The following is a 26,921-nucleotide window of genomic DNA, read 5'->3' on the forward strand; positions in this document are numbered from 1 at the left end:
GCAGTCTAATGGATGCTATTTATGCTTTCTACTTGGTCCCATCTTCTAGGTTAAGAACCATAAGTTCAATGCAGTAGATGGTTGGTTGGCTGGTTGTTTTTTTGTTAAATAGAAGTGCAAGTAGAGCCAGGATACGCTTGAGGTCTACAGAATTAATATCCCAGTGTTCCTGATCTCCAGCATAAAGGATGTTCAGAAAATAATATTTTAAGAAAGAGATAAAATATCTTTTTTTTTTATTCTCTCCTTGAATTTTGTGGGTCTGTGGGGTTTTTTCTTTTCTTGGTTTGGGGTTTGGTTTGACTTTTTTCATGTCTGATTTTACAAGCTCCATAATTCTTGTCAGAACCTCCCTGTTGGAGCCTGAATTTTGCGGCCTGCAACTGATGGCATTTTCAAGATGAAGGCTAAACATGACTTTAAGGTTGTTACATCAATATTTTTTTTAACTATCAGCAGGATAGTTATTCTCTTAAGTTATTTCGGCTCTTATTTAACGGAAATATGTAACGATGAGATTCCTGAAGTTATGGACTGATGAATTAGTTCACATTCTGGCCAGCTGGAGTATCCTTTATGGCACACTTTATGACTCAATTATATTCTAGTTATAGACATGCAGATTGTAATACAAAAGAGAGTAACACCAAAAATCCCACAGTATAAATATTTTTGCCCTTGTAGGCCAGCAATGTGTCTGTCATGAGCTGGGTGTTTGGGGTTTCTCCACTCAGTCTTCAAAGGTATGCTCTCCTAATAGGTTGTGTGAAGAGCCATCTTAAAGCCCTGCTTTATATTGAAAAGTGTATTTTGGCTGTATTTTAAATACATGTGGCAAGAATGCTGCATTCAAACATGTTGAAATTCACAACTGAGTCCCTAGGTTTTCTAACTTTTCAGTACTCTTGACTGGGAATTTTTAGTGTTCCTACCTATACTTGAGAAAGCAGGGAGTGTTGTGGCTTGTTAGGACACTAGATGTGGAGTAAGAAGTATCTGTAAAATTCTGTTTATGGTTTTCCTTTTTTGATTGAGGTTTTTTGTTAGCAACATTATATTTTGCTGCTTCCTTGTTGTACAGTCACTAACATCCTAAATATATGATCTGTGGGTCAATGCTTAGATCAGGTGAAATGCAGATTTAGGAGTGAAGATCTCTTTGGGGGTGGGAAGGGAGTATCTGAGGAAGCTGCAGCTGAGAGTGAAGGGGGAGAGGACACAAATACCCAGGTTTCCCTAAATCTTGTGCACTCTGTTGCTAAATTTATACCGAGGTGTTGCTAGTGACATGTTAAAACTACCACCTTGAGAGCTGTGAACCAAGCTGATAAAAGCTCTCTCCCATCAGCAGCTGCACTTGTTGAGGGTTTTGCCTGTTGGCTCTGAGGTGTGAATGTTTCCAGCCCTGGGTTGTGTCATCCCACCGGCACAACTGTGCGGTGTCACCCTGGCCTTGGTTGGGTTTTATGGTCTCTTCTCCTGTAGCACTGTGGTGTCCCTGTTCTTAAGGCATTCACTCTCTGTGCTGCTCCCCTGGGTTGGAGAAACCCACTCTTTCATCTTTTACAGATGCCTGATAACAAATTAACAAGACTGGTCCCACCAGTACTTCACTGTAGGCAATGAGGAGTGTTAATTCCCAGAGTGGCTCAGAGCAGGTTGAGAAGGTTGAAGTCCAAAGCAGTCCAGCATCTCCCCCTTTCAGAGGACCTTGTTTCTCACACACAGGAAATCAGTTTCAAAGTAGTGAGTCATGGATCCAGGTGTCCTGGCATCTGGTATTTGCCACCAGTCCACTGTGGACCCTGCTGCATGACAGTAGCAGATAAAGCCTCCACTGGTTGTGAAAAGAGGTGTTTCTCTGTTTTTAATAGCCATAAAAATGACTTTAGAACTGAAAGATTTATTATCATGATGGCATTAATTATAAGACAGAATGTTGTATTTACTGACTTCAAGTTCTGTTTTTTGACAGATGCACAGGTCAGCAACAGAACATTTTTCCTACATACTGTTTCACACCAACAGATGTGCTGCTTCTGCTATTTTTTTCTGTGATAGGCTTAAAGACAGCAAAGTTAAGGGTTTTCTTGTTAATTCTGAGACAGGGAGAGGGATGTCCTAATCATTGTCCACAAAAAACAAAACCCCAAGAAGCAGAACCTAACAAACCAGCTTAGCAAAAAGAAAAAACAGTGAATCTCTGTTAGTCACAAGGAAAGGAAAGATATTCAGACTTGGCCTAAAAGAAACCTGTCTACAATTTCCTGGTGTTGCACAAAGTATATCAGAACTGCACAAATAACACAGGTTCCCACCTGGATTTAGGCTTCTGTCCTCTTCATAGTTCGCACATGCACATAAACACACACACACTTGCTGTCTGATTTGAGAGTGCTTTAAACCCAAATTGGAGTACTACTGGTGGTTTGAACAGGACCTAGGGCTTGGTCAGCATTGTTGTGTTGGACATTCTTTGCTTGCTTTTGCTCATCCTGTGATTTCTCTGGAACAAAACAGTGGTCTGGACTAGCCCTGTTTACAGTTTACCTGTGCTTAGCTCTTCCTGGTGACTGGTTCCCTTTGAGTTCTCCACAGGGGTAGGCATGAAAGGATGAAACTGGTGAGGAAATTGGAGTGGGAAATCTCAGTCTGTGTTCTTCAAGTAACTTTGGAAGTGCTACCAAATATTGTACTAGCAGCAAGGGTGGGTACTCATGAGACTGAGTTAGGGATCCGTGTGCATCCCAGCACACAAAACCTGGGGACTACTTTGAGATATGTGCGCAGGTGAGCTCAGAACTGGTGACCTGCATGGTGGATGTCATTAGGGCCACATTTGAATCTTGGACACCTGTGCTAACAAGTCAATGCAGATAGAGCTTTACCAGGTGTGTAAATTCACACTGGCTGTAGTGCTGGCTATGCTCTGTGTCATTGTCAGGATTCTCCCCTTGTGTGCAGATCAGTAAGTCACAAGGCTGTAATGACTCAGTGTCACTTAACTTCAGCTATCAATTTAATACCTACCCTAGGAAAATATTTTATTCTAACCAATGTGTTCAGTGCAGATACTGTGATAAGTTAGCTGAAGGTGTTATCTCCTGTAGGGAGCATGAAGTTTACTTTGATCTCTGTTATTTTGTACATTAAAGTAACAGCCTGATCTTCTTAGGGCTTTAAATGAGAATCTCAGCATGGGTAAAAGCTCACTTTACAAGTCTAGGAGAAGACATAGAGACAAAAAAAAGAAAAAGAACTAGCACAAAATACTCATTTCTGTGAAGGAAAAACTTCAAAATATTTCTGGACTGATTGTAAGAAATTCTTTAAAGTACATTGTCTAATAAGGTAAATTTGACTTTTTGGAACTGTGAATGCAGCTAGGTAAGTAAATTTCCATAAATATAATTTTATTAAGATTAAAGTAACAAAACCTTCAAATCTATGCTCTTCGACATTTGGCAGATATTTAGAGCCAAGGGCAAAAAAAAAAGTGACTTTGAACGGCCTGCCAAGTGGATTTACTCTGCAGAGAATGGAAATAAGACTTTTACCTACATTTTCCATGGTTAAAAATGAAAAAAAAAAAAAAAAGCTAATTTTTCTTTGTTTTCTAGTAGTGCTGTGGTCCTATACATGCAGCAGACAGTCATGTCCAGACGCTGGTAGCCAAACATATTTTCCTGTCTTGCAGACTGCGGCAGGATTCTGGCGGTGGCTGTAAGCCAGCTGGGAAGTGCAGCGGGAACTGGGCACTCAGCTGCCTGTCACTCCCAGAGCAAGGCAGGGTTCTGCAGGCAAGGGGGCCTGGCTGTGCAGGCAGAGTGGCAGGGCTGCTGCTGCCAGCTCTGCACGCTGCCTGCCACGGTCTCCCTGCAGCGCGATCTTCCAACCAGCCTCTGCCCTGGGAATGCACACAGGGACTCCTGGCAGCCCTCGCCTGCTTGCAGTCACACCTCTCATGTGAAAAACCTGCTGCTGGAAATTTATCTCCCAGCTAGCCAGGGAAGGGGAAAGAATTCTTTCTGGAGACTTATGAGTAGAGGGAGTGCAGCCCAAGGGATTATAAGGAGCAGCAGCTTATTAGTATTGCTTGTACTTATTAGTATTGCTGTGGTGGTATTTATTTTACATTTATCAATTTGTAAATTGTTATCAAATCACTCATTCCAAACTCTGTGTCCCAGGAGAGTTCAAATTTATTTTCATCCTGTTGCCTCTTTCATCACGAGTTGTGCTTACTCAGATCAGTGCTGTAGCAGTAGTGCCACAGGAGGATCAAACTGTATAAATAATTTTTATTATTGAGGATCCATTTGCTTTTCTTTTTAGCTGTTTCTTAGAGGTTCTAATTGATTTGTTTCAGGGGTTTATGTTTGCTTTGTCCAAGTTTTTCGTTTCAGGTTTTGTCATATAGTAATGAAAAGGTGGTGTAAAATAGGCAAAACGGGTAGTAGGTGAATGGGATTGACAAAGGACATAAAAGTTGATGGTGTAGAGAACTTAGAAGTACCAAAAAATTATTTGAAAAGTAATTTAACCCAGCCTTCACGGTATTTATATTGTTGCTAATTTAAGTTGTTAAATTGTCTTTTTGTCATAGTTTCTAGTGGGAAACTACAGGTCCTATGGGAAATAATGGGAAGAAAAATCAGTTACTCTTTTTGTCTTCTATTATATTGAATCTGCTATCTGGTTTCTGTTTACTCTGTAAAAGGAATTAATAACCCAGATATATGGAAAAAAATATGGAAATATCAGAACAGGACCTATAGTCCTGAGGAGTGAAGGGGATGCAGCAAGAAGAGCTGTTAACTCTGCTTGGCAGCAGTTTGCCTACAGGTTGGCGCATGTGTGCTGAAAGGCAAACAGAAGTTATCCAGCTCCAGACAAAGCTGTGCTCCTCCCTCCGTCCTTCCCCCCCAATGTTTTTTGGTTTTGTTTTGGGTTTTTGTTTGTTTGTTTGTTTTTCACAAAAGGCAGAGGAAACAAAACAGTTGTAAGCCAGGATTTCTCTCACAGGATTGCAGAAGCTGAAAAAGCCCTCAGAGAGGTGGACAACAGGTCAAAGTAGCTGTACATAAGTGACACAGAAATCCAGACTGAGGAATTGATCAGTCCAAAAAAAACTGTGGGGAAAACCCACTTTTTCTATCTGGCCTGATCTGCCTGATCTGCTTCACAGCCTGGTTGCAGCTATGCAAACTGAGCCAGTGCAACAGAGAAGCTGCTGTGGAGAAGGGACATGTTTCTGCTGCAGAATGGAGCAATTTCCCACTTCTGCCTTTTCTCCCATGTGTTGGTGTTTGCTACTCATTTAGGTACATTGCCAAGCACGTGAGGAAATCTGTTCTGGTGAAAACTACTCCCCCCTGCCCCCCTTTTCCTGGGCTTTTAGTTTGATTGCCTTCCCTGGTGTGGATCATCTTGGGTGGTCATGTGAAAATAGAAATGGTAGTGAAAGAGGAAGGAAAGAAACCAAGGACTGGGACAACATGCTAAACAGGAACAGAATCCTTTCATCAGGTGTTTTTATTCATGCCTGATTAAGATTGTCTTGTGTTACATGTCTGCCTGTTTGTAAACTACCTTAGTTGACTGGACAGTTGAAATAATAAATCCTTCCTTGATCCTGACCCGGCCAAGGAGTCCTGTCTCTGGTTTTCTGTCTATGCAGTGGTGAAGCAAAGAAAGCAAAATTCAAGGGAAAATTATTTCTTCCTTCACATAACATACTGAGTTAATTTTTCCACTAATAATTTTCTACAAAAAATTAAAGGTAAAATGCTCATTTTGACAATAGTGCTGAATTGTGCGTGGGTTTATGGTGAGTTTTCTGTATTTGTTTGTTTTGCTTGCTTTTTTTAAATTCAGTGAACTGTCATTATTGGAAATAACTAAAGATGGGGGATCCTATGATGTTTAGGTGATTTGGGAAGTTTTTGTGAAGCAACAGATATGTGTGACATTGTGTGGTCACCCAGTATTGGGAGAAGAAGGCTCAGTAGCCACTCAGCTGGTGGAATTTGGTGTGTTTCTTTTTGCCATACAATTTCATCTATGGTTTGGGACATAAAAGAGCATTTTCTCTTAGCCAGAAGTCTTCTAAAAACACTTGTGTGTGCACCCTGTGTTTTTAACAATGTTCAAAGCATTGCAACATCAACAGGCTAGACTGTTTTCTATTTTGGGACCCAAAGCAAGAGAGCTGTTTTGAGTCAGTCCAGATGCTCCTGTGCTCACAGATGCAGAAAATGAAGCAGAACTGATACATCTGGGATTTTAACACCTTTCAGGTGGTGTTTTATCAGAGGGGGACCTGGATGTGTGCACTTAAGAGTGAGGATTACTGTCACCATATGACTGTCTCTGAAATGGACAAAAGGTTTAAAATTATTGAATGTCTTCTGGTTTCAGATGTCATTCCTGGAAAATGCTTGTGTTGATATCTAAATGTTCTGTTCCTGTTGGGTAATGAGATAAAGTGTACACAAAAGACCCTTTTGATTTCTCAGTTGAGAAACTGAGTTTATGTTACATGGGCTAAAAGTGGCAAAAATAATGGATAATATCATAATGTATATGTCTAGAATTTCTGTCTTTATACCTTTATGAGACCAAAACAGCAGAAAATTTTGGGATCCTTTCACACTTGCTGTTAAATAAATAATGATATGCTACTAGTTTTGTTCTTTGTATTTACTGGCTTTGGAATAATATTCTAAGAGCTCAGAGTTATTCTAATTTGGTGATTTTGCTTTTTCTTTCTTTTTCCATTTACCAGAAAAAGCCACTGTCCTCGATAATAAAAGAAGTCTGTGATGGGTAAGCTCTGCCATGTTGTACATACCAGATACAGTGCTTTTTGAAGTATTAAACAAACTAGGAGATAATATTTTCCAAGAAAAATCTAGATATCCTGTATGACTAGCCATTAGTTGCTTAAATCTTTTTGTGTTAGCTTCAAATTTTGAATTTGCAGTGCATTTTGGATCAATTGCTTGCAAGATGAGGCTTCTAACAAAGCAGCTCCATCATGTGGGTGACTCTCATTTTGACTACTTCCTCCCTTTCTGCACAGAGATGCATTTTGCCTACTCACTTTGGCTTGTGGTCCCTGCTGCTCATGGGTTAAAGGGACCAAAGCACTGCCTCTGGCTCTAAATTTTGAGCACTGAGTCCAGTGCTGTAAGCTGGTCCAGTTGATGTGATTGTTCATATGAAACTGAACTGTTAATTGCAAATTCTGCAGTATAGACTAATAATTGGCTGAGAGAAATACCTTGATTTAAGTTTAATGGATTAATTTAAAAAGCCATTTTAAGCAAGTGTTGTCACACAGGAGAAACTAGCTATTTTCATCAACTTGCTGCTGAACTAAAAAGGTGATATTTTATGCCTAATGTAATATATCAACTTAATACTTTATCCATTGTGTATTGCATAAGCTAGCATAAATTTCTGGTACTGTACTTTTTTCCTTTGGTCAATTTTAGTGACTTAGTGATCTTGCTTACTGAAAAAAAAAAAAAAAGATCACTAGGATTTATTTGTACTGAAGTTTTCCCTTTGTAAGCATGCTTTTAACTTAAACTTTGGAACTCATCATTGAAAGCTATGGAAAACTATGAGAAGCATGAGAAATACATGGGAATGACAGGCTCTTGTTTGGTCATACTAAAATTATGTAAAGGGTACTTTTTGAATTATTAAGATTTCATTTTGTGATTAATTTATTTTCATATTTCTAAGGTGGTCTCTTGCAAATCATGACCAATTTGCACTGCAGCATGCTGATAGTTCTAATTTCTACATCACCGAGAAGGTGGGTAAATCATTCAATGCAATTTTTGCATAGCCTATAAAAATATTTGCCACAATCATTTATATTAAATTAAAATATATGAAAATACATTTTCTATAATGCAATGCCACTGGGAGACCTGATTTAATGACTTTTAAACTGATTTCTTCTGTTAGGAAAAGGAAATAGAAGTCTGAATGTGCAAAGTTCTTCATGTCGAGTTTGAGACTTGAGCACTGAGCCCTTCAACTTTGGTGTTCTTGTGTGTTTAGTATTCTGCTAATAAGTGGTGTACATGAAACTGAAATATTTAAAATATGAAGGGCTCTTTGAAGTCTGAGGAGACCTTCAGTGCATGTCACTTTCCTTTTTGGCTGAGCAGGTGGAAATAAATTTCAGTGACTGTGTAATATTTGTTACACTCTCCCGCCTGCCGTCTTGCCCTTACCCAGTTCTGTAAGCTCTGTTGGTTTACTTTTTATTGTCCCCATGTAGCATGGCAATAGGTGATTCATCAAGTGATGCAATGACTTCTGCAGAGAGTAATGAAAAGGCTATTGCTGTAATAAAAATGGAATGTCTAGTGTAAATATATGGGACATGCTCATCTGAATGGGACCAAGTAGAACATTCATTCCTAGCATTACTGGTAAAATTGCTGAAATTACAAGAAAAAGATTATTTGGAAGAATGTACATGTAGCACTGCAGAGGAACAGTTTCTAAGCAATGGCAGAAGGATACTGTTTAAAGTCTGATGAAATCCACTTCCAAATTCCCTAATCTCAGTGGATTCTGAGCTAAAAAACCAGAGTTAACTGCACAGATATAGATGCCTCTTGCTTACCTTGTTATCAGTTTAGTTCATCTTGCTCTTAAGTGGAGGCATGTCCTGGTTCTGTTTTGCATTTTACAGTTCTTTAAGATTTGCTAATATGACTGAGACACGAACTAAGTTTTCTCTTGCTGTAATTCATACCCACACCCAAGAAATAAAGGACACTTAGGCACGGTTAAGCATTTGGAAAGACTAATTTTAGCAAGACAGCAAAAGCAGTTGCTCATAAGATAGTGCTGTGTTGTTGTTTTTTCTTTTTTTTTCCCTGGGTTCCTTTGTTTTGTTTTATTTCTGTTTGTTCATTTTGCTTGTTTTTTAACAGATCAGTTACAGTTCTTCATTTAACTGCTTGCCATCCCAGACAACCTTCTCAATATGTCCTTTTTTCTTCTCCTTTCTTTTCAAGTTTCAATTGACAGACACTTCAAAGACCACTACAAGGAAACCTGTTGAAGTAATTACTGACTTCTGTGTTTTGCCTCCACCAAATTAAATAGTGAGATTGTTCTGCTAATTGCCCCCAGTGGTGACACCATGTTTACCAATAAAGCAGACACAATTGAATTTGCCTGTTGTCATTTAAACTCTGTACAGTGAGTATTTCCAAGAAGCAGGGATTGAGTGAATACTCCAGCTTTTTGAAGGTCTTTGTCCTGATGCAATTGAAAGGATATTTCAGGCCTTATCTCCACCTTTGGTGGGTAGGATTCTGCAGCTTTGGAGAGGAGAAATGTTTTCTGTTCCACATAAAAGAGAGTCTGACGGTTTTTGGCTGCCTTTAACTTGCAATAAGGATGGAAAATTATGGTCTTCTAGGACATTTTGGATTGTACTGCAGAGAGGACTTTGAGATTGTTTATTCCCCACTGGAAATATGCAGAGTGTCTGACTCTGAGTCACATAAATAAAAGAGACGAGCTCTAAATGCCACTAGAATTACTCAGATGTCTGTGACTTTCATTAGATATTGTTCAGTGTTTATAGCTGGTTGTTGGATAGTGGCTGTGAAGAGAGGCTTATATAGGCCATCACCCCTTCCACATACTTTCCCTCATTTGTGTTCAGTAGGACGTTTTTGCTGCCTGAATTAAAACATGAAAACTGCCAGGCATGAGGAAAGACACATGCACTTCAAGGAAGCTACAACACTTACCTGTTAAAATCCACATTGCTGTAATCTGACTTTTACTAATGGACATGAGCAGAGCTTTTTTTGTGACAGTGACAGCTCCTCATAACAAATATTTTTTGCAGGTCTTAAAGGTGAATTATATGTCTGTACGTATGCAGATTAACATTATCTATAGGTCATGTTTCTGCAGAGACTGCCTTCCAGGTAGAGATGCCTCTTTAAATATCACCGTGTTTAAAGTTACCAGAAAGAAAAGCAATTAGTGAATTCTTGTATACAGTAGCAAGAAGTTTTGAAGTGAAAATGTCCCAAATGTTACATGGCTTACAATTGTAGTTTTGTTTTTGGTGGCAAACAGCCCATCTGTGTTTTGGCTGTCATATACAGAACTCTTTATCTTTTGTAGCTGGACCTATATTTCCCAATTATACCATGCATAAACAAAAACAACACCCAAGCAGTTCTGTCTCTTAATTTATTTATGTTTTGGCTGTATTATTTGGAAAAATGCCTCTACAGAAGTAGCAATAACTCCTTCAGGCAGTATAAGTGAGGTCTTTAACAAATTTTGATTCAGCCAGGGTTCCTACTAGAGACAGGGCTTATCACAGCAGATCCAGTTTTGGCTGCTGACTCTTGGGTCATGGTATGGCTATATCTGTGCCCCTGAAGCTGCAGTGAAAATTATCACTTATTTCTTTAAGCCCTTTTCTCTAAAAATGACAGAAATAAAACAAGAGGGTATGTGGACAAGAAAATCAAGCAGGCATAGTGCCTGAGCTAAAATCTGTCTGGTGTTCTGATCTCAAAGTGTTTGATTTTTAATTATGCTAATAGGTATGTGGTTTTATTTAAAGACTTTCCTTATCATGAAGGAACATTTCTCTGGTAGGTCAAATGTCTAGAAGCCTGACTTCTAAGTCAGGATCTTATCATGCTAGATACTACAAGATAAGAATAAATAAGTCACCTTTGCTTCAGTCTATCCAGGCTGTACCTGAGGTAAATGCTTGTGTACATGAGGTGCAATGACTCAGGAGTGCTGTAGCCTGGGGGAGCTCAGATGTAGAAAGGAAAATGCTATATGAAGAGTAGAAAATGGCTGTATAATTTTGTGTGCTATGTGTGTTCCCTGGCTGCAAACCACAGCTCAGATAATTGTTAGCTGTGCTCCTCCGCTGGCAGTACGAGCAACGCAGGCACAGAGATTTGAGCGGCTGATGCTGCACCTTGGTGGGTATGGCTGGTTCCTCGTCACTGCTCACCCTTGGTCTTGCAGACTGTGGCCACCTCTAGATCCATTTGTAGCTGCTGTGTTTGCCTGGGGAAGGATGGTGGTCAAGCTGGTTTCACTGCTGGAGGCAGAATGTGGTCGCTTTTAATCCTCTGTGTCAGCAACTCTCAGAAATGAAGGGTTGGCTGCTGGTGCTGAGGGGTTTGTGAGCCAGCAGTGAGCACACAGTGGTGACAACGGTGACATCTTTTTGTTATCTTTTAAATACAAGGACATTTCATTCATCTGTATATTGAATGTAACCCATTTTTATTGTCACAGTATTTCTGTGTTGGCTTTTTTTTTTATATCTGATGCATCAGAAGACTTCCCGTGGGCTTTTTTCCCTTCTTTCCTATTTCCCACATTTCCTTTTTATTCTTATTGCTTGAGGTGGAGGGGAGCAGACACTGAGTTTACTCCATTAGTTTTGGGAGACTTTTAATTCTGTTTTGCAAGAAGAGTTGCCCCACCTTCCTTTTGTTGTAATTATTCAATTCTGTGCTCTGTTTGAAGATGGGACATCTTTCTAACCCCCATCTTCCCAATGATGGGAACCTGAGTGGAGTCCCTGGTGCTTGCTCTTTATCTAAGGTGATTTTGTTCGTGGCCTATTTTTTTGCTGAACACAACCTGTAATTGTATATTCATGTGAAATTCCACCATGCCTTTACAGGCTCCCTGCGTGGGAGTGTATGCAAATAACAGGACAAGAAATGAGCCATTTGTACAGTTGGGACTTTCTGAGTTTTTACGTTTTTCATATTCATCTGTTTTCACTGATTAATTGAATTTTCAGTGAGTTGTAAGAAAACATTCTTAATTATGGAGGTTTCTGATTCATAGAAGGAACTGGTGCTTCTTAAGGAGCTGAGAATGAAAAATAGCATTAAGAATGGGAACTGGAGAAATGTATTAAGAGAGCTGTTTCATTTTTTATTTTGCATCACTCCTGATAATACATTTATTAATTGTGCTACGTACATGGTAGATTGTAGATTTAACCTGGATCAAACCATGCCTGGCTTTCCCTTTTCTCTGCCACTTATAAGATGTGATATTTCTCACATATTCACAAATTTCTTACTATTTTGGGGCATCTGCACAGCCCTGCAGAAATTCCCTAAAGTAAGGGCAGCACATGGCATCTGAGTGGCCATGCTCCTGCCTGCTTGATGAATGCTGGTAACACTTCCCTGTAGACTCCAGTAAAATCTCAGATTATTAGTGTATTTTTCAAGTGAACAGAAGTAAAACTTGAGTATCCATATACTAAATTGCTTTCAGTCCTCCTTCATTCAAGCTGATTCCAAGAACAGTGGTTATCCTTCTTTTAGCTCTCTTAGGACTCTTTTTGTAGAACTTTTGGTCTATACTAAGTTTTCTAAAGAAAATAATTATGTCTTGTTCACCTGTTATACTTTCTGGCCCCAGCACAAACAGACTAATTCTTCTGCTTGCTTCTTATTAAAATATTTGTTATGATGATTTTCTGTTTAGTTTCTTAGTTCCATATCAAGGCTGATGAACTGGATCAAGTGGGCTGCTTTTTAAAAAATCTGTATAGATATTTTCTTGAATTAAGTTTGTAATTTTGCCTCACAATTAATCATTAGAGAGTAAAGACACTGAAAGAGTTCAGCTTTCGGTTAGAGCAATCAAAGATAGGTATGGCATACCAGGGGCACAGTACAACTGTTTGGGTTCAGCTAATGGCAAACAGTTCTGTGTAAGATTTGGCCAACAGAAAAATACTCTTAAATTCATTGTTATACTTAAAGAATAACCTATTTGGATGGGTAGTTTTCCAAAGTGCAATGAACAGATAACAAGTCAGCTCTGAGAGAGGATGGCTCTGACTTCTTCTCCCTTCCCCAGAAGATCCTGACACTTTTTATTAATTTTTTTTTTTTTTTTTCAGGGGGAGTTTGTTTTTTGACAATTTTTGAAGGTGGTGGCAAGGAGGGAATAATTTTGTGCCACTTTAATTCATTAAATTTGCTTAGTAAAAAGGTTGCTTGATCTGATGCAGGGATGAGGCAGGACTCTTGAATAATGTCCAGTAATAGCCTGTAAGCAAGAAAGAAGTAAAGGAAAATTGGGAAGAAGAATGATACTTTGCTTTTTTTAACAGCTGTGACCTGTCCCTCAATTGTTTCTGGAATTGGCTTAAGCTGAAGTAGAACAAAATTTTGTCAAGCTCCAACTGTAGTCAAAAATGGAAAAGGGATGTTTTACCCACAGTCCTTCTGTGGGTGAGAGGAAGGGCATAGGAAGGGTGTAGGAGTGGGATGTATGTCCTAGAGAAGCACAAATACCTGCAGGCTTTCCCTTAAACAAGTCTCGGTGTTGTGGTTCCAAATGTGGTGCTTGCAAAATGAGCTGGCCCACTTTTCCTGCTTATACTATACTGCTTATTCCTGTCTTCTTCTGTGCAAACCAGGCAAACCCCAAAATGATAAAATTTTCATCTGGTTTAGTTCCCCTGTTGACTGATTATGCCACATATTGCAGTACTAGGAATGAATAAGGTGTTGAAAAGCAAGGCTCTATGGTAGCAAACTGTGCAACTGTGCTTTGATCTGGCAAAAGCGAGCCACAGTCTCAGCTTCATTCTTCAGCTATTCTCTAAGCATCTGCTTAAGGAGCCACTGCTCCTGTGCTGACCCTCAGTGGTGCTGTGAGTGAATATGGTGAATAACCTGTGCTGAGGAGCTGACTTCAATTTGATAATCCTTACTTGGGTTTGATGGGTTTTTGTTTAGGGTTTTTTTTATATCTGTACCAGCCCTGTTCTGATTTCTCCACATAATCCTGCTAATAATAGTATGAGCACAGCTAAGTCAGTCATTTCCTGATGTTTATTTTTCAGGGTGCAGCTCTTCTGTTGAAACTTATCAGAGGACGATAGGGCTGCTTGTCATCGGCCCACCCCTTCCATGTTGCTGGTACAACTGTGTTGTATGTCTGTGTGGTTGCTTGAACTGGGGAACTGATCCAGGTTAAAAATAACTTGTGTGTAACTTCTTTTAATGTGTCAGAAGGATGTCTGCCTGAAGTGTAACACCACTGCTGCTCTGCAGAACAAGTGGTGCCTGCTAATGCTGTCCTTGTAGATCACTCCATTGGCAGATGGGCAAATCATGCAAAGTTTGGTCTTTTTCTTAGGATGTGGTTTAAGTGGCAGTCAAGCTGGCATTGTGTGGGTTGCTGGAGAAATAGGTAGTTGGGAATTCTTTTTCTATTCTGTTTCTTCTCTTTGCTTCACTAACATCCTAGTGACTGCTGCTGGGTGGTGAGTCAAGCCACGGATCTGACACAAAAGAAAATTCTGGACTCTGGAATACTTTTTATTTTCCTCCCCTTTTGTGAATGAAGGGGACAGGAAGTGTTAACTATTTAAGGTCAGGTGGTTGACTGTGCTGCTGCGTGGTGGTAGATCTGATGTAAAGGAAGTGTTGGGGGCCCATGCACTGGAGGGATATGTGCAGAATTGTGCCTCTTGTAGGTTGTAGAATTGCACTGGCTAATGTACAGACTGAAACTGCACCACTGGTCTAACTTGGTTTATTTACCAGCTTCTGTAATCCTTGAATAGAGACAGATAAACAACATGCAGAAAACATCCTCTATTTAGACATTTCAGACAAACTACTTATTTTTTTAAGGAAAATGTTATAATCTAATTATAACATGAAAAACCAGAAGACATTGTCCCTTCTTTTCAACAGCTTCCCAGAAAAGAAATTTTACCACAAGACTAATTGCACCAGTATTTCTTCTAAAACAGTACAGTTCTGTCATGCCAAGTAGTACAATGTTGGTAATTACCTGTATCACTTAGCTTACATCTTATTAAATATTTTGGTGATTAAAATTAAACTTAAGAAATTCCCTACCAAGTCAGCCAAATGAAATGTCATCTTGTAGTCTGTCTGCAGGTCTAGCAGTAGCAAATGCTATTCAGGGTAGTGATCTGATGATGGCTTTTAGTCTCTTTTTGCTTCCTCATATTCCCATTTGTTGTACTACAAGTGTTGGAGGTTACATCTACACTTAGTCTATTTAATATCCTGCATATAGGCTAGGCCACTCTTTCATCTCTTCTTGAACCTGCTGATACAGCCTGCTTTCATAACCTCTTCAATCTTGAAGAACTTACTGCCTCCTGGATGAAGAAGTGTATTCTCTATCTGCTTTAAACTGCCCCCCTACCGATTTCATCAAGTCCCCCTAAGTTCTCATACTGCAGGGTTTCTTAAAGCAGTTCTGCATTCTGGTTGTCCACTACATTCTTTCCTGTGTCCTTTGTCCCTCCAAACCGAGGAGACCCTGCCTTTTGAGGCAACTGGTGAAGCCCACTGGACACTTGCCCCTCTCTGTATTTTCTCAGAAACTACTGTGCCCTCCCTAGGATGTGAAGATCAAAAACTGCACTCAGTGCCCTGTATGTGGGTACATGAAGTTCCTGTGTTGTGGCAAAGTGACGCCATCTGTCTTGTTCCTGGTGCCACCTCTGATGACACCCGCTGGATCCTATAGCACACTGAATCTGTGCTTTAAGGGAGATCTGCCAGCAAGAACTTTGCTTCTCTCTCCTGAGCTGTTAACTTAGTAATGAACTCTATAACTCTAATATTTTGTGTCATTTTGTCCTTATTTACAACTTGCACAAATTTATCCTTGTGGAAATGTAATGGCATCATAAAGTGTATTTCACAGCTCTAATTTTCTCTTGTGTCCATTTGGAGGAAGGTGCAACAAAATAACAGCAGTATGGAAATAAGGATGAATCTATTACTAAAGGTAATAAACATAAGAATTTTAGATTTCTTGGCTGTTATTGGCTAGGGTGGTTAGAGAAGTCTGAAGAAAGCTGTTTGGTCAAGGTTAAAGAACAGGCTGAGCGAGCTATAACCATGGGAACCAATGCTTCCAGGTCTTCCTCAAATATTCCATTCCATCCAGTTAGAGCGAACTGAATCTTGAGGCATTTTGCTGGGTATAAGAGATCATTAAAACGATGAGACAAATGTGTGGAAAAATAACCTATTTTACCTGATAAATTTTCTAGTGTCACTGCAGCAAAGCTCTGAATAAACAACTTCACTATTTTGATAGGATTTTTTTAAAAGTGAATTTTCTTACCTTCATCCCTCTCAGTGATTTGGTGGACTTTGCTAATGCTTGAGGCCTGCTTTCTGGATGCAAGTCTCCTGCATGTGTTTTGGGCAAACTAATCTATGGCACAGAAAAGCAGAGCTTTCAGACTGAGCAGAATCTGCTGGCAGATAGTCATAGAAACGTAGAATTGTTTAGGTTGGAAAAGACTTTCTAGGATAATCGAGTCCAACCATTAGCCTAGTGGACTGCCAAGTCCACCACTAAACTGTGTCCCCAAGTGCTATATCTTTTAAATGCTACCAGGGACAGTGACTCAACCATGTCTCTGGGCAGCCTGTTCCAGTGCTTGGAAACACTTTCTGTGAAGACTTTTTTCTTCCTCTCCAATCTAAAATATCCCTGGTGCAACCTGAGGCCATTTCCTCTCATCCTATTGATTGTTACTTTAAAGAGGCTGACGTCCACCTTGCTGAGCTCTGGGGGCCACCACTGGTGAGCAGCTGCTAGATAAAACCAGCTGGGTGTACCTCCACTCCTCACCACCCTTTGGGGCTGGCAATCAAGCCCCATCTTTACCCAGCAAGCAATGCACCTGTCCAAGCCATGAGCAGCCAGTTTATCCAGGAGAATGCTGTGGGCAACAGTGTCAATGCCTTACTAAAATCCAGGTAAACAACATCCACAGCCTTTCCCTCGTCCACTGAGCAGGTCACTTTTGCATAGAAGACCAGGCAAGCAGGACTTGCCTTTCATAAACCCCTTCTGGCTGTGCCTGATCATCTGGTTGTCCTGTATGTGCCTCAGATGTCACTCAAGGTGATCTGCTGTATGACTTTCCCTGGCACTGAGGAAAGACTGACAGGCTTGTAGTTCCCAGATTAAGGTCCAGTTGAGCTTTGGCCCTTCTAATTTTCTCTCTGCATAACCTCATAGCACCCTAGTGGCCCTCCTGCCCCCTTCTTCCAAAGGTCATAATCTCTCTTCTTTTTCCTTAGTTCCAGCCAAAGGTTTGTGCTCAGCCAGGCTGATGTTTCCCACTGCTTGTCTTGCATTGGCCTGCTTCTGCACTTTTAAGATTTCCTTCATGAAGGATATCCAGCCTTCCTGGACTCCTTTGACCCTCAGGACTGCCTCCCAATGGATTCTGTCAACCAGGCTCCTAAACAGGCACAAATCTCCCCTCCAGAATTCCAGGATAGCAGTTCTGCTGAGCCCCCTCCATACTTCTCTGAGAATGGAAAACTCTCTGACATACAGGGCTACCCCACTGCCTCTCCTTCCTTGCTTCTCCCGCCTTCTATAGCATTTATGGTCATTTAGGTTCATGTTCCTCCAGCTGGTGAAGCTAGAAGGCAGAGGGTCCTAAAATCTGAATGCAAGATGAACTTTCCAGCTACCCTCTACTTCCTGCTGTGTTATGTTCTTTGTGTGTCTTCATGAAAGTATTTAGTCTGATTGAAATCTCATCTTGGAAATATTACGTACTCTGTCAGGAGAAAAATCGTCTTGTGATATATCTTACTAGATAAAATATTGCACAGGGAGCTTATTTGTATCCTTGATATAACTGCCATCTTTGTCTTGTATAACATGTATAACAGATATATTTTCCTGTTAGAGAGTTTTTTAGGAACGTTTTGAAATGGTACTGTACCATTTCAATAGTTCCTTCACTGCTCAGGATTAAGTTTTTCTAATACAGATCAACACCGTATCTAGAACAATATCTACCAACTTCATGTACACTTGAGAAATAGGTCAGGAATATCTTGGAAGAGGGTTTTTTTGTTTTGGTTTTTTCACTGTTTTTGTTTGGATTTTTTAAAAAATTGTCTACCATGGGTGGGGGTGAGTTCTGTCCTGAATAGCAGTGATGCTTATGACTGCCAAAACTGGGCTGCTCTAATGATGTTCTGTTATCCTGGAAAAGAAGTCCACAGGATGTTATCCTTAATACTAAGAGGATTAACTGTGTGTAAATGTTGCAATTAAAATTAACTGGCATGCTGACTATTGCATCATGTAGTTAATGTAGGAAAGCCTCTTGGCTTAATTGTACTCTTACATGCTGTTTCCTGGTATGTGATTAAGCCAATATTTAGAATGGATAAACAAAATTGTATTTTTTTTTTATTGGGTAACTGCTAACCTTCTTCAAATTTTGGCTAGCTTGCTGTGCTACAGACATTATGCTTTGAATACTTCCAGAGATATGGCGTGGGCAGTTTTCCTTAAGCCTTTTTCTGAAACAGGAGATGAAGAGGAGCTCTCTCTCTGTAGTGATACAATGATTGAATTTATAGTATAGGGCAGGAATGCACACCTTGCTCTGAGCCAGACATGATGAAAGGTCCATGGGCTTGTGTCTTGTGGATTCTGACAGGCATTGCACCGTTGAGTCTGAAATCGTTGGTGTTTCAGATTCATCTTCATGATTAAACAGAAAGACTCCAAAGGAAAATGTCCAGTGATGCTTTTAATTACTCTGTGTGTTCCTCTGTGTTTCCTCTGTTCCTCCTCAAGTTTCTGGAGATCACCATGCTCGTGCTATGCCCAGCACCTCTTGTTTGCAGTGGACTGAGTGTTTGCAGAGATGTGTATTGTGGCCCAGATGAAGTGACCTAACTTTTCACAAACAAACCGCAAACCACAAACTCATTTGTACATCTGATTTGGTAGTTCATGTTAATTGCAGCAGGAAACATGAGAAACTTTAAACCTAAATTTTTGCTGCTTAAAAAAATAAGCCTCTGTATGTGCTCTTATTTTTGTTTAAGAACAGTCTACTTCAAAGCTCCAATGTTTTTATAAAGATGTCAGTGAACTTTAACTCCTGAATGTGATGAGTACAGTTCAAGTTGTTTAAATTTTTGAGTTGAATTCCTGGTTTTCATATTGTTGAATGCTGGGATTTGCTGCCTTCCAAGTAAAGCTGATGGAACCTTGTGTATGTGTACATGCAAACGCTCTGGCCTAATACAGCTGAGGTCCAGTAGCTTAGCCTAAGCTGCTGACGGAGGTAGATTTAGCCTATGCTAATTGTCTGTCCCAAAGCAATTACTTTTATTCAGCTCCACAAATCCAGGAGGTGGTAACAGTTTTAGCAACCACAACTGTTTGTGAAGTGAGTTTGTCTCAGCACTGACTGAGATTAAACCACACAAATGCACTATGGCCACTTCACACAGATTCCTTAGACATGATGAAATGTAGCTGGGTCTGGTGCTGTTCCACTACAAGTGGAGAAAATCTGGCACTTTGTTAGTGCTGTGGGAAGTCACCCTGTATTTAGCTGCTCACCCTTCTTTGCCCCTCTTTTGAGTATAGCCTGGCTGGTCTCCCTGAGGCTGTTCTGGCAGGAGGAGACTGCTGAGGGCTGAGAAGAGTTGCTGCATATGTAGGCAAAGAGTCTGTAAGAAAGCTTATCTCTTGTACCCCCTGTGTTGTCTGGCACTTCATTTATTTCAGTTAGAGTGAAGAAGTCTTTGTGGGTGGGGAGTGATCTTTGAGGTAGCTAGAACCAGTCCCACAGATGACTTGGATACCAAGAATGAGACAATGTACTGGAGTTTTATTTTGGGACTACTTGACCTGGTTTCAGGCAAGGTTTATCTGTTTTTTAGCATTTTGGATTTGAGCTATATCAGAATGAGAACAAGAAAGATGAAATAAATTTGGGAAAAACTGCCTGAGGAGAGATATACACCTTCATATTTTTTCTTGGCTAAACACCAGTCTGCAGGAAGCCTGCAACGTGGTCTTCATACAAAATTAGCTCTTCTCTCTCAAACTGCTAGGGATTCCTCCAATTCCTCTGACAGATTAGGGTGTCAGCTCATGAAGAAGCTACTGGACCATGACGGGCACTGTGACTGTGCATTGTGCTGCACAAAGTCAGTACCTGTCAGTGTGTTCATTGCTGTAGATGCCTTATTCTCCTACCCTGTGGTGAGTAGGAAGTAGTTGTTGAAAGAAGGGAAGCTCCCCTACACACACCACAGGGGGAGACGGTGTTCATGGGCTTTGACCACAAAGTTGTAAGGATGCTGTAAGTGTACACCATAGCTTAAGCCACGGCTGTGCAAGCTTAACTGAAAGAAAAGCTTTAATGCCCTCTCTTTCTGACAGCTGGGCAAGAAGAAGGACTGATGGCAACTTTGAACTTTACTCTGCTAACAGTGATGCTTTTTTTACCTTGAGGGAGAATACAAAGTCATGGTGGCAGAGCTCAGTGGGTAGGTTCCAGTGGTTGAAGTCAGCATGTTCTTGTTATAGAAAATAAAGAGCCAGTGGGATGAATTGTAAATCCTGCAGATGCTTAATGACAGGTTTTAGCAAACTTACAAACTCCTCAAGTATGTACAGTATCAGAGCCAGACACTGTGGACAGTATATTTAAAAAAAAAAAAAAATTTAGAAGTTGCCAGTGGAAGCTAAACTTTGAAAAACATGAAGTCATTCTTGAGAGAGTTCAGGTTGGTTAAGTGTCATGTGAATTCAACCTATTTGTTGAAGCTAATGTTATATGCCTCAGTGAGGAAAATAGATGCTAGCTTAGATCTGAAAGGGGGAAGCTTTTGCATGCAGACAGAGGAAAGCACTGTTAAAGGTTCAGCATGACATTCTGCTCAATGCATGTTTCATCTTTCTATGTGAGTGAGTCTTAAGTAAAAACTTTGGATTTTTCTCTTTCAGAATCGTAATGAAATAAAAAATGGAGCCATCCTTCGATTAACAACATCTCCGGTGAGTCAATGCTCTTCTCTTCCTTCAAAGGGAAAATTTGGTTAGTAAATCATTGTGAACTAATGTGTACTTTTAAGCTTTATCCACAATGTATCCCACAATCCTCCAGGAGCAAAGGTTATGAGTTCTGGAGGCAGGAGTAAGAACTCCGAGTGACATTTGGTGATACTGTTGGCACAGCTGGGTGGGTTTTATGGGCCTCACTTCCACTGGGAATAGTTTTCACATACAAGATATCCCTGCTTCCCTGCTGGCATTGCATCCTCACTCAAGTTGCTCTTTCTCTGCCTCAGAACTCAAAACCAGGAGGCCAGGAGGAAGGTCAGGGATTTGAATCATGAAGAGCTCTGTTGGGTGGCTCAGATCAGAGCTTTCCTGATCTCTGGGTTTGTGTTGAGTGAGTAGCAACTATAATGCTGAGATTTTACTGGGGTTTCTTTGTTGTTGGCTTTTTTTTTTCCCTACACCTTCTCTTTGCCAGCTCCTAAAAAGCACAGCAGAGTTGCTGGTCACCCTGTAATGGCTTGTTTTCCCGCTGAGTTGAGCAGTACTGCTGCCACATGCTGAAAGCCATTATTAGTCCTGGAAGATGTATGTCTAAGGCAGCAGCAATCCCATTTCCTTGCTGACAAATGTAGTTAGTGTGCCATTTAAATGGTTTACCTCTTCATGATGGTGTTCTAGCCTCTGCAGATTCAAAGCATTCTTATGGCCAAACTCTGCCACCCAGTAGCTTCTCAACAGAAAGCACTTTTCAGCAGCCAGCTGGGCAAAGACAAGAAGTTTCCATTATTCTTCATCATATTTTTCAATGGTCATTATATTCAAAGCTTTATAGACATTAAAAATGAATAAATAAATAAACAAACAGCAGTTTAAGACCATGGTTCTGTCAGGGGGATTCCAGAGTCTCTTGACATATATCACCAAAACAGCTTTGTGCATGGAAAAACGACTTCTGGGGGAGTAAGCCCCATTTGATGGAAATTTCTCAGAAACAGATAGCCCCAGCACCATCTCTATCTAAGCTCTGGGACTTTCTTAATAACTAATATCCACTGCAGTACTGCCCAGACTCGGGATCTCTTGAAATAGAAACAGGATCTGTGGTTCATCAAGAGCCAATGTAGTCCAAATGCACTACGTCATTATTTTGGTGTAACCACAACATGGAATAAGTCAACTCATGGAATTCTCCCATCTCAAAATCCACAACCAGTTGGCACCCTGCAACCTCCCTGAAGGGAGGCTATGCTGTGACTAATTTGTGGAGATGGCTGGCTGGCTGGCTTCATGATCACCTGTGCAATTGGAAATGGGACGCACAAACACAAAAGACAAATCTTGGATGTACAACACTTTCTGCTACTACCAATGGTCAAGCAGGTGGGGCTTTGCACAGGACTATCATCTGCTTGTTCTGTGTCTTTGGGGATTTGCCTTAGGGTCAGTTAATCAAGACAGGAGTCCCAAGGATATTGAGATATTGCCTGTTACCTAACAAATGATGGATCACTGTGGCACTGGCCTGCAGTTATGAGTGACCCAGCTGTCCTGTTTTAAGAGAGAAGGCTGGTCTACTCTCTGTTTTCCAGGAGTGATATTTATGCCTGAACCAGCACTTCTTTTCATCCTTCCTGATGTTTTAAAATTTTGTGTCAACTGTTCCCAGAGTCAGAGAGGTATCTTAGAAGGAGGAATGGATTGTTTTTTGTCAGATTAGAAAATATTTGCATTCTTTAAATACGTAAAAATTTAAGTTCTGCATGTCCTCACCCTACAATAGTCTTTTTTGTTTTTTAAGGTACTGTCAAAGTGGTCATCACAGCAATACCTAAAATAAATAAATTAAAGGCTTCCCAGCTGTGGTTCTTAAACTGGTGACCCACACAATGGTTGTGGTTTACCCTGAAAAGTTAACACGCAATCTGTTTCCGTATTTCCTCTGAAATTCTGTATGAGAGCAAGAGTAGTTGTAAGAGATGATGTGAAGAGCAGACTGCATGATGCACTCCTACAAAATGGTAAAGATGCTTTCCTAGCTGTTAGTGTTGAGTGAGAAATGTTTTTCTCATCATGTGAAAACATCAAGATTCTGAATTCCCCACACCCCACCATTTTTTCTATCCTACAACAGGATAAAGCTGAAACTATCTTTCCTCTTCCCCCCTCAAACACAAAATCATATTAAAAAAAAAAAAAAAGCTTTATGAAAAGGTAGAGGATTTAGGAAAGGAGAGAAAGATTGTAAGAAATTAAGAGAAGACACATTTGGATTATGCAGTTTCTGGAATGTGTCCCTGTAGTTTCAGAGGCCTGAGCTGCCTACTTCCTGACTGTTGTAGGGAGTAAAAAAAAATGTCCTGAACTTTACAAGCCTTTCGAGGAAACTTTTTTCTGTGAACAGTTGAGAGGAGTTGTGTTGACCACTTCTGAAGACTGCATGAACTTAAAATGCTTTTCTAGTCCTTAATTTTTATGCAGTTTATAACCGTGACAGCCAATAAGCTGTCTGTACCCTTTAGGTTTGCATGGCCCAAGTCACAGAAAATTGGGTGAAAAGCATGAGATGCAGTCTTTTTTTGAGTATTGTTGTCATTAGCCTCAAATTATTTATTGCTTGATTGATTTATTATTGATTTATTGATTTATTATGTACCCAGACTAGGTACTAATAAAGATTTAAAAGGGAGAGGAAAGAAAGGTATTTTTATCTAGAATAGTAAACTGGCATTTTTGGGCTGACTTTTTAAAAATGGGGGTTTGACATCTAACTCCATGAATATAAATGTTAAATGCTTTATCTTTTTTTAATCTTGAATTTAGAATATTTTGTGTGCCTGTACACAGGGACCTTTATCTGAAAACCATTGTTAATACTGCAAGGGCAGGACTGCACTTATGGTGTGCTGCTAAATCCATTATAAATGCTTGCCTTGAGAGATTTACAATGTGCCTATTTTAAATTTCTTTTGAGTTAAAAGTTTGCAAACGCCAGTCATTAGGCCTGGTGGGAATTTGAACTGCTTCTTTGTTTCCGTAGGTCTGTTTGCTAAGTTTGTGAGATTCTCTGAAAGACTGTTTTTTTCTAAACAATGCTATTTTTTTCCCCTATAAACCGCTCACCACACAGACACTCTGTTTCCTAGGTAACTTGAGTGCAGATTGAATTTCTTCCATATTATCTTTGTTCCTATATCATCTTTCTTATTTATTTTAACCTCTCCTATCATCTTTCTTACCAATTCTTTGGGCTATTGTGTGTTTTTTGCAGTTTTCCGTGACCTGTTTACCCCTTTGTCCATCTGCATTTCTGAAAGGACGCGTGAAAAGTTTCTTATGCAAAGTATCTTTGTATTTGAACATATGTGACAATTGAAATTCTGTATTGCTACTGTCTCTTTTGTGATAGCCATGTTCCAGTGCATGGTGGGTAGGTGTATAAATGAGCTGTAATTGCTCCCGAGTGTGAGGCTGATCCAAAAGGACGCCTGTGTCCTGCAATGCAGCAAGCAAAGTCCAACCTTTTAGCGTGTGAAACTGTAGAATGCCTTCTATCAGATACTTCAAATACTTCAATCAGATACTGCAAATCCTTTTTCAAATGACTAAACCTTTTTAAAAGATGCTAAAATACTGGGAAAATTAAATTGAAGGAACTAGTGTAGTTTTTTTTAAAATTGAATGGTTTTCAAACAGAACTGATTATTTGCGCACTTACTGCTTATTAGAAGAAGCTTCTTGGGCACTTACAAAAAATACCTTGCTTATGAGATATATACCTTAAACCCTGGGTAAAGGCTTTTTTTTCTCATGTGGTACTTGTGGGGCCTGACCATTTGCTTTTGTCATGATTTTTTTTTTTGGATCCCCAGGTCAGAGACCAGTTGAGTTCTCAAACCTGTAATTAGTTTGTAGGCAGATGCATTAGCGTGTTTACAATGAGCAATCATGTAAATAAAGGTGTTCAATAATAGTCATCATGGTGTTTTCTCTGAATGCTTCTACAGATATGAGGAACATTTTCTATTTATTTATATGTGATCTAAACAGACAAGGAAGTATAAAGAGGTTTTTTGACCTATTTTTGCTTATGCATCTGAATCTTCTAAGTAAAATTTTGAGGATCTAGTTTATAATTTTTGATCTACAATTGCTTAAACATGTATTTGAAATTCTGCAAATGCATAACTTTTTGCAATTTTAGCCTGTGATTGTGATTATGTTTATAGTGTGATGGTGAATAGCTAAATGAACCTTGTATCAGAACACTGACCATGGGCATCAGTTAGTCCCTTTTATATGTATCTGCTCATAGTAGATTTGAGAAGTAGGGGTTTAGTCTGACGTTTTCAGTTTCAAAAGGCACATTTTGAATAGCCAGCGGAAGAGATTGTTTCAAATGCAGATAGAGGAGAAAAAGTGCTTATAAAGCATTGAGAAGTGGCTAGTGATTGCATAAACTTGTTTTAAGGCATATTTATGTAATACATTTGGTTACACATCTGTAATACTTTTGTTATCAGTTCAGTGCAAGACTCCAGAGGTAACCATTTCCCTGTTTCTGCCTCCTTAATTGCCTGTAGTGATTCCACAGGCCCTCTCTGTGTATCACATCTGTACAGGGCTTTCAATGCAGAAACTGTGCTCCAGTGTTCATGCAAAAATTGTTAACCACTAATGTATGTATTGATTAAACTAGGTTCTCGTTGTTTACCTGGCATCAGATGCTAATCAGCCTTGGTGGGTCTGTTGAATGTATATGTGTACAATGATGATTATGTAGTGTATCTACTCCCCCATTTTTCTCTGACATATATGCAGTTATAGGTGAAATGGCAATAACAATTTAGGAAAAGGCAGCACTTTAAGCCACCATGGTGTTTCAACACTGAATGATTTAAATTAAACCACAGAAGTGCACCTGTTTGGTAAGGACAAAGATATATTTGGTAGTTACTGATGCTTCATATGTTCTTTTTCTAGCAAAATATTGACTAATGTCACTAAATTGACAGAGTAGATCACAATACTCCTATTTTATTTGCTTTTTGTAAAGGATAAAGAAGACAACTGACTATATATTGGAAAAACAGCAATTTAAATCAATGGCCAACTCTCTTCTACAGCACATTCATGTTTGATAGTGGTTGCACTTGGATCTGTGTCCTCCCTCTTGTCCTTACTCGCTGCATTTTGTATTCTGTACAGAAACCCTGTGTAGGTCTGATTAATAAGTTGCTTCCAAAGTTTGCACAAAGTATTCAGTGGCAAAGAAATGATAACTTGATCAGTAGAATCCCTTGTTAGGATGATCTTGGGATTCTTAACCTCCAGATAGCTATTTGAGTCTCTAAGAAAGTCACATCCTGGATTTAGGTCATTAGTTTTCTCTTTAAGCTGACAATCTCATCAAGCTGCTCCTTTTAAGCACTGCTACTCCCTAAGGGCAATCTTTCTCGATGTCCTTGGAGCAAGTCATTTAAGACTAGATATGCTGCTTATGCCACTTAACACCCTTTTGAAATGCTGGGACTTCAACAGCACATGTTTTACAAGCTTCCCCTCTTCCTTCCTTCCTTCCTTTCTAAAGAGGAGAGCGGTTAATTCTGCCTTTCTTTTACTTGAGCATCCATATTTCTTTTAATTCCCTCTAATGATTCTCACTTGTAAAGGTTTATATATTTACATTTACTCTTACCTGAATGATATTTCAGTAACAATGCAGACATGGCAGCCAGCTCTGCTATTGTTTTAATGAACTGTGCTTTTTGTCCATCCACTGATGGCTTGCAAATCATTAAAATAGCTCCCTGGTAAGCACTCAGAGCATATTTCATCCGGGTTTCATTTTTTAATGTAGTCATAAGTGAGCTGTACATTGCATAAGCATGCACAAGTGCTATGGCAACAAGAATTAGGCATCTTCTGAGAACTGCATGGTGTTAACCAAGGCAATATTTTTACACATCAGGCATTTGGGATGACAACAGATAATATGA

General features: G+C 39.7%; 1 protein-coding gene across 4 annotated transcripts in view; it reads left to right on the forward strand.

Moving 5' to 3' along the window:
- Nucleotides 1-26,921, forward strand: part of ELMO1 (engulfment and cell motility 1) — a 302,673-nt gene that overhangs the window by 56,436 nt on the left and 219,316 nt on the right. For all 4 annotated transcript variants that reach the window (XM_088054072.1, XM_014248665.2, XM_005519061.3 and 1 more), the window contains 3 exons: nt 6,788-6,828; nt 7,756-7,828; nt 20,869-20,919. In XM_088054072.1, the coding sequence (XP_087910198.1) occupies nt 6,788-6,828; nt 7,756-7,828; nt 20,869-20,919 (165 nt within the window). The remainder of the gene's footprint in view (nt 1-6,787; nt 6,829-7,755; nt 7,829-20,868; nt 20,920-26,921) is intronic.

The sequence above is a fragment of the Pseudopodoces humilis genome, chromosome 1, assembly GCF_049639895.1.
Source record: "Pseudopodoces humilis isolate 2021_Gansu_Grassland_sample_001 chromosome 1, ASM4963989v1, whole genome shotgun sequence".
NCBI classification, from domain to species: Eukaryota; Metazoa; Chordata; class Aves; order Passeriformes; family Paridae; genus Pseudopodoces; species Pseudopodoces humilis.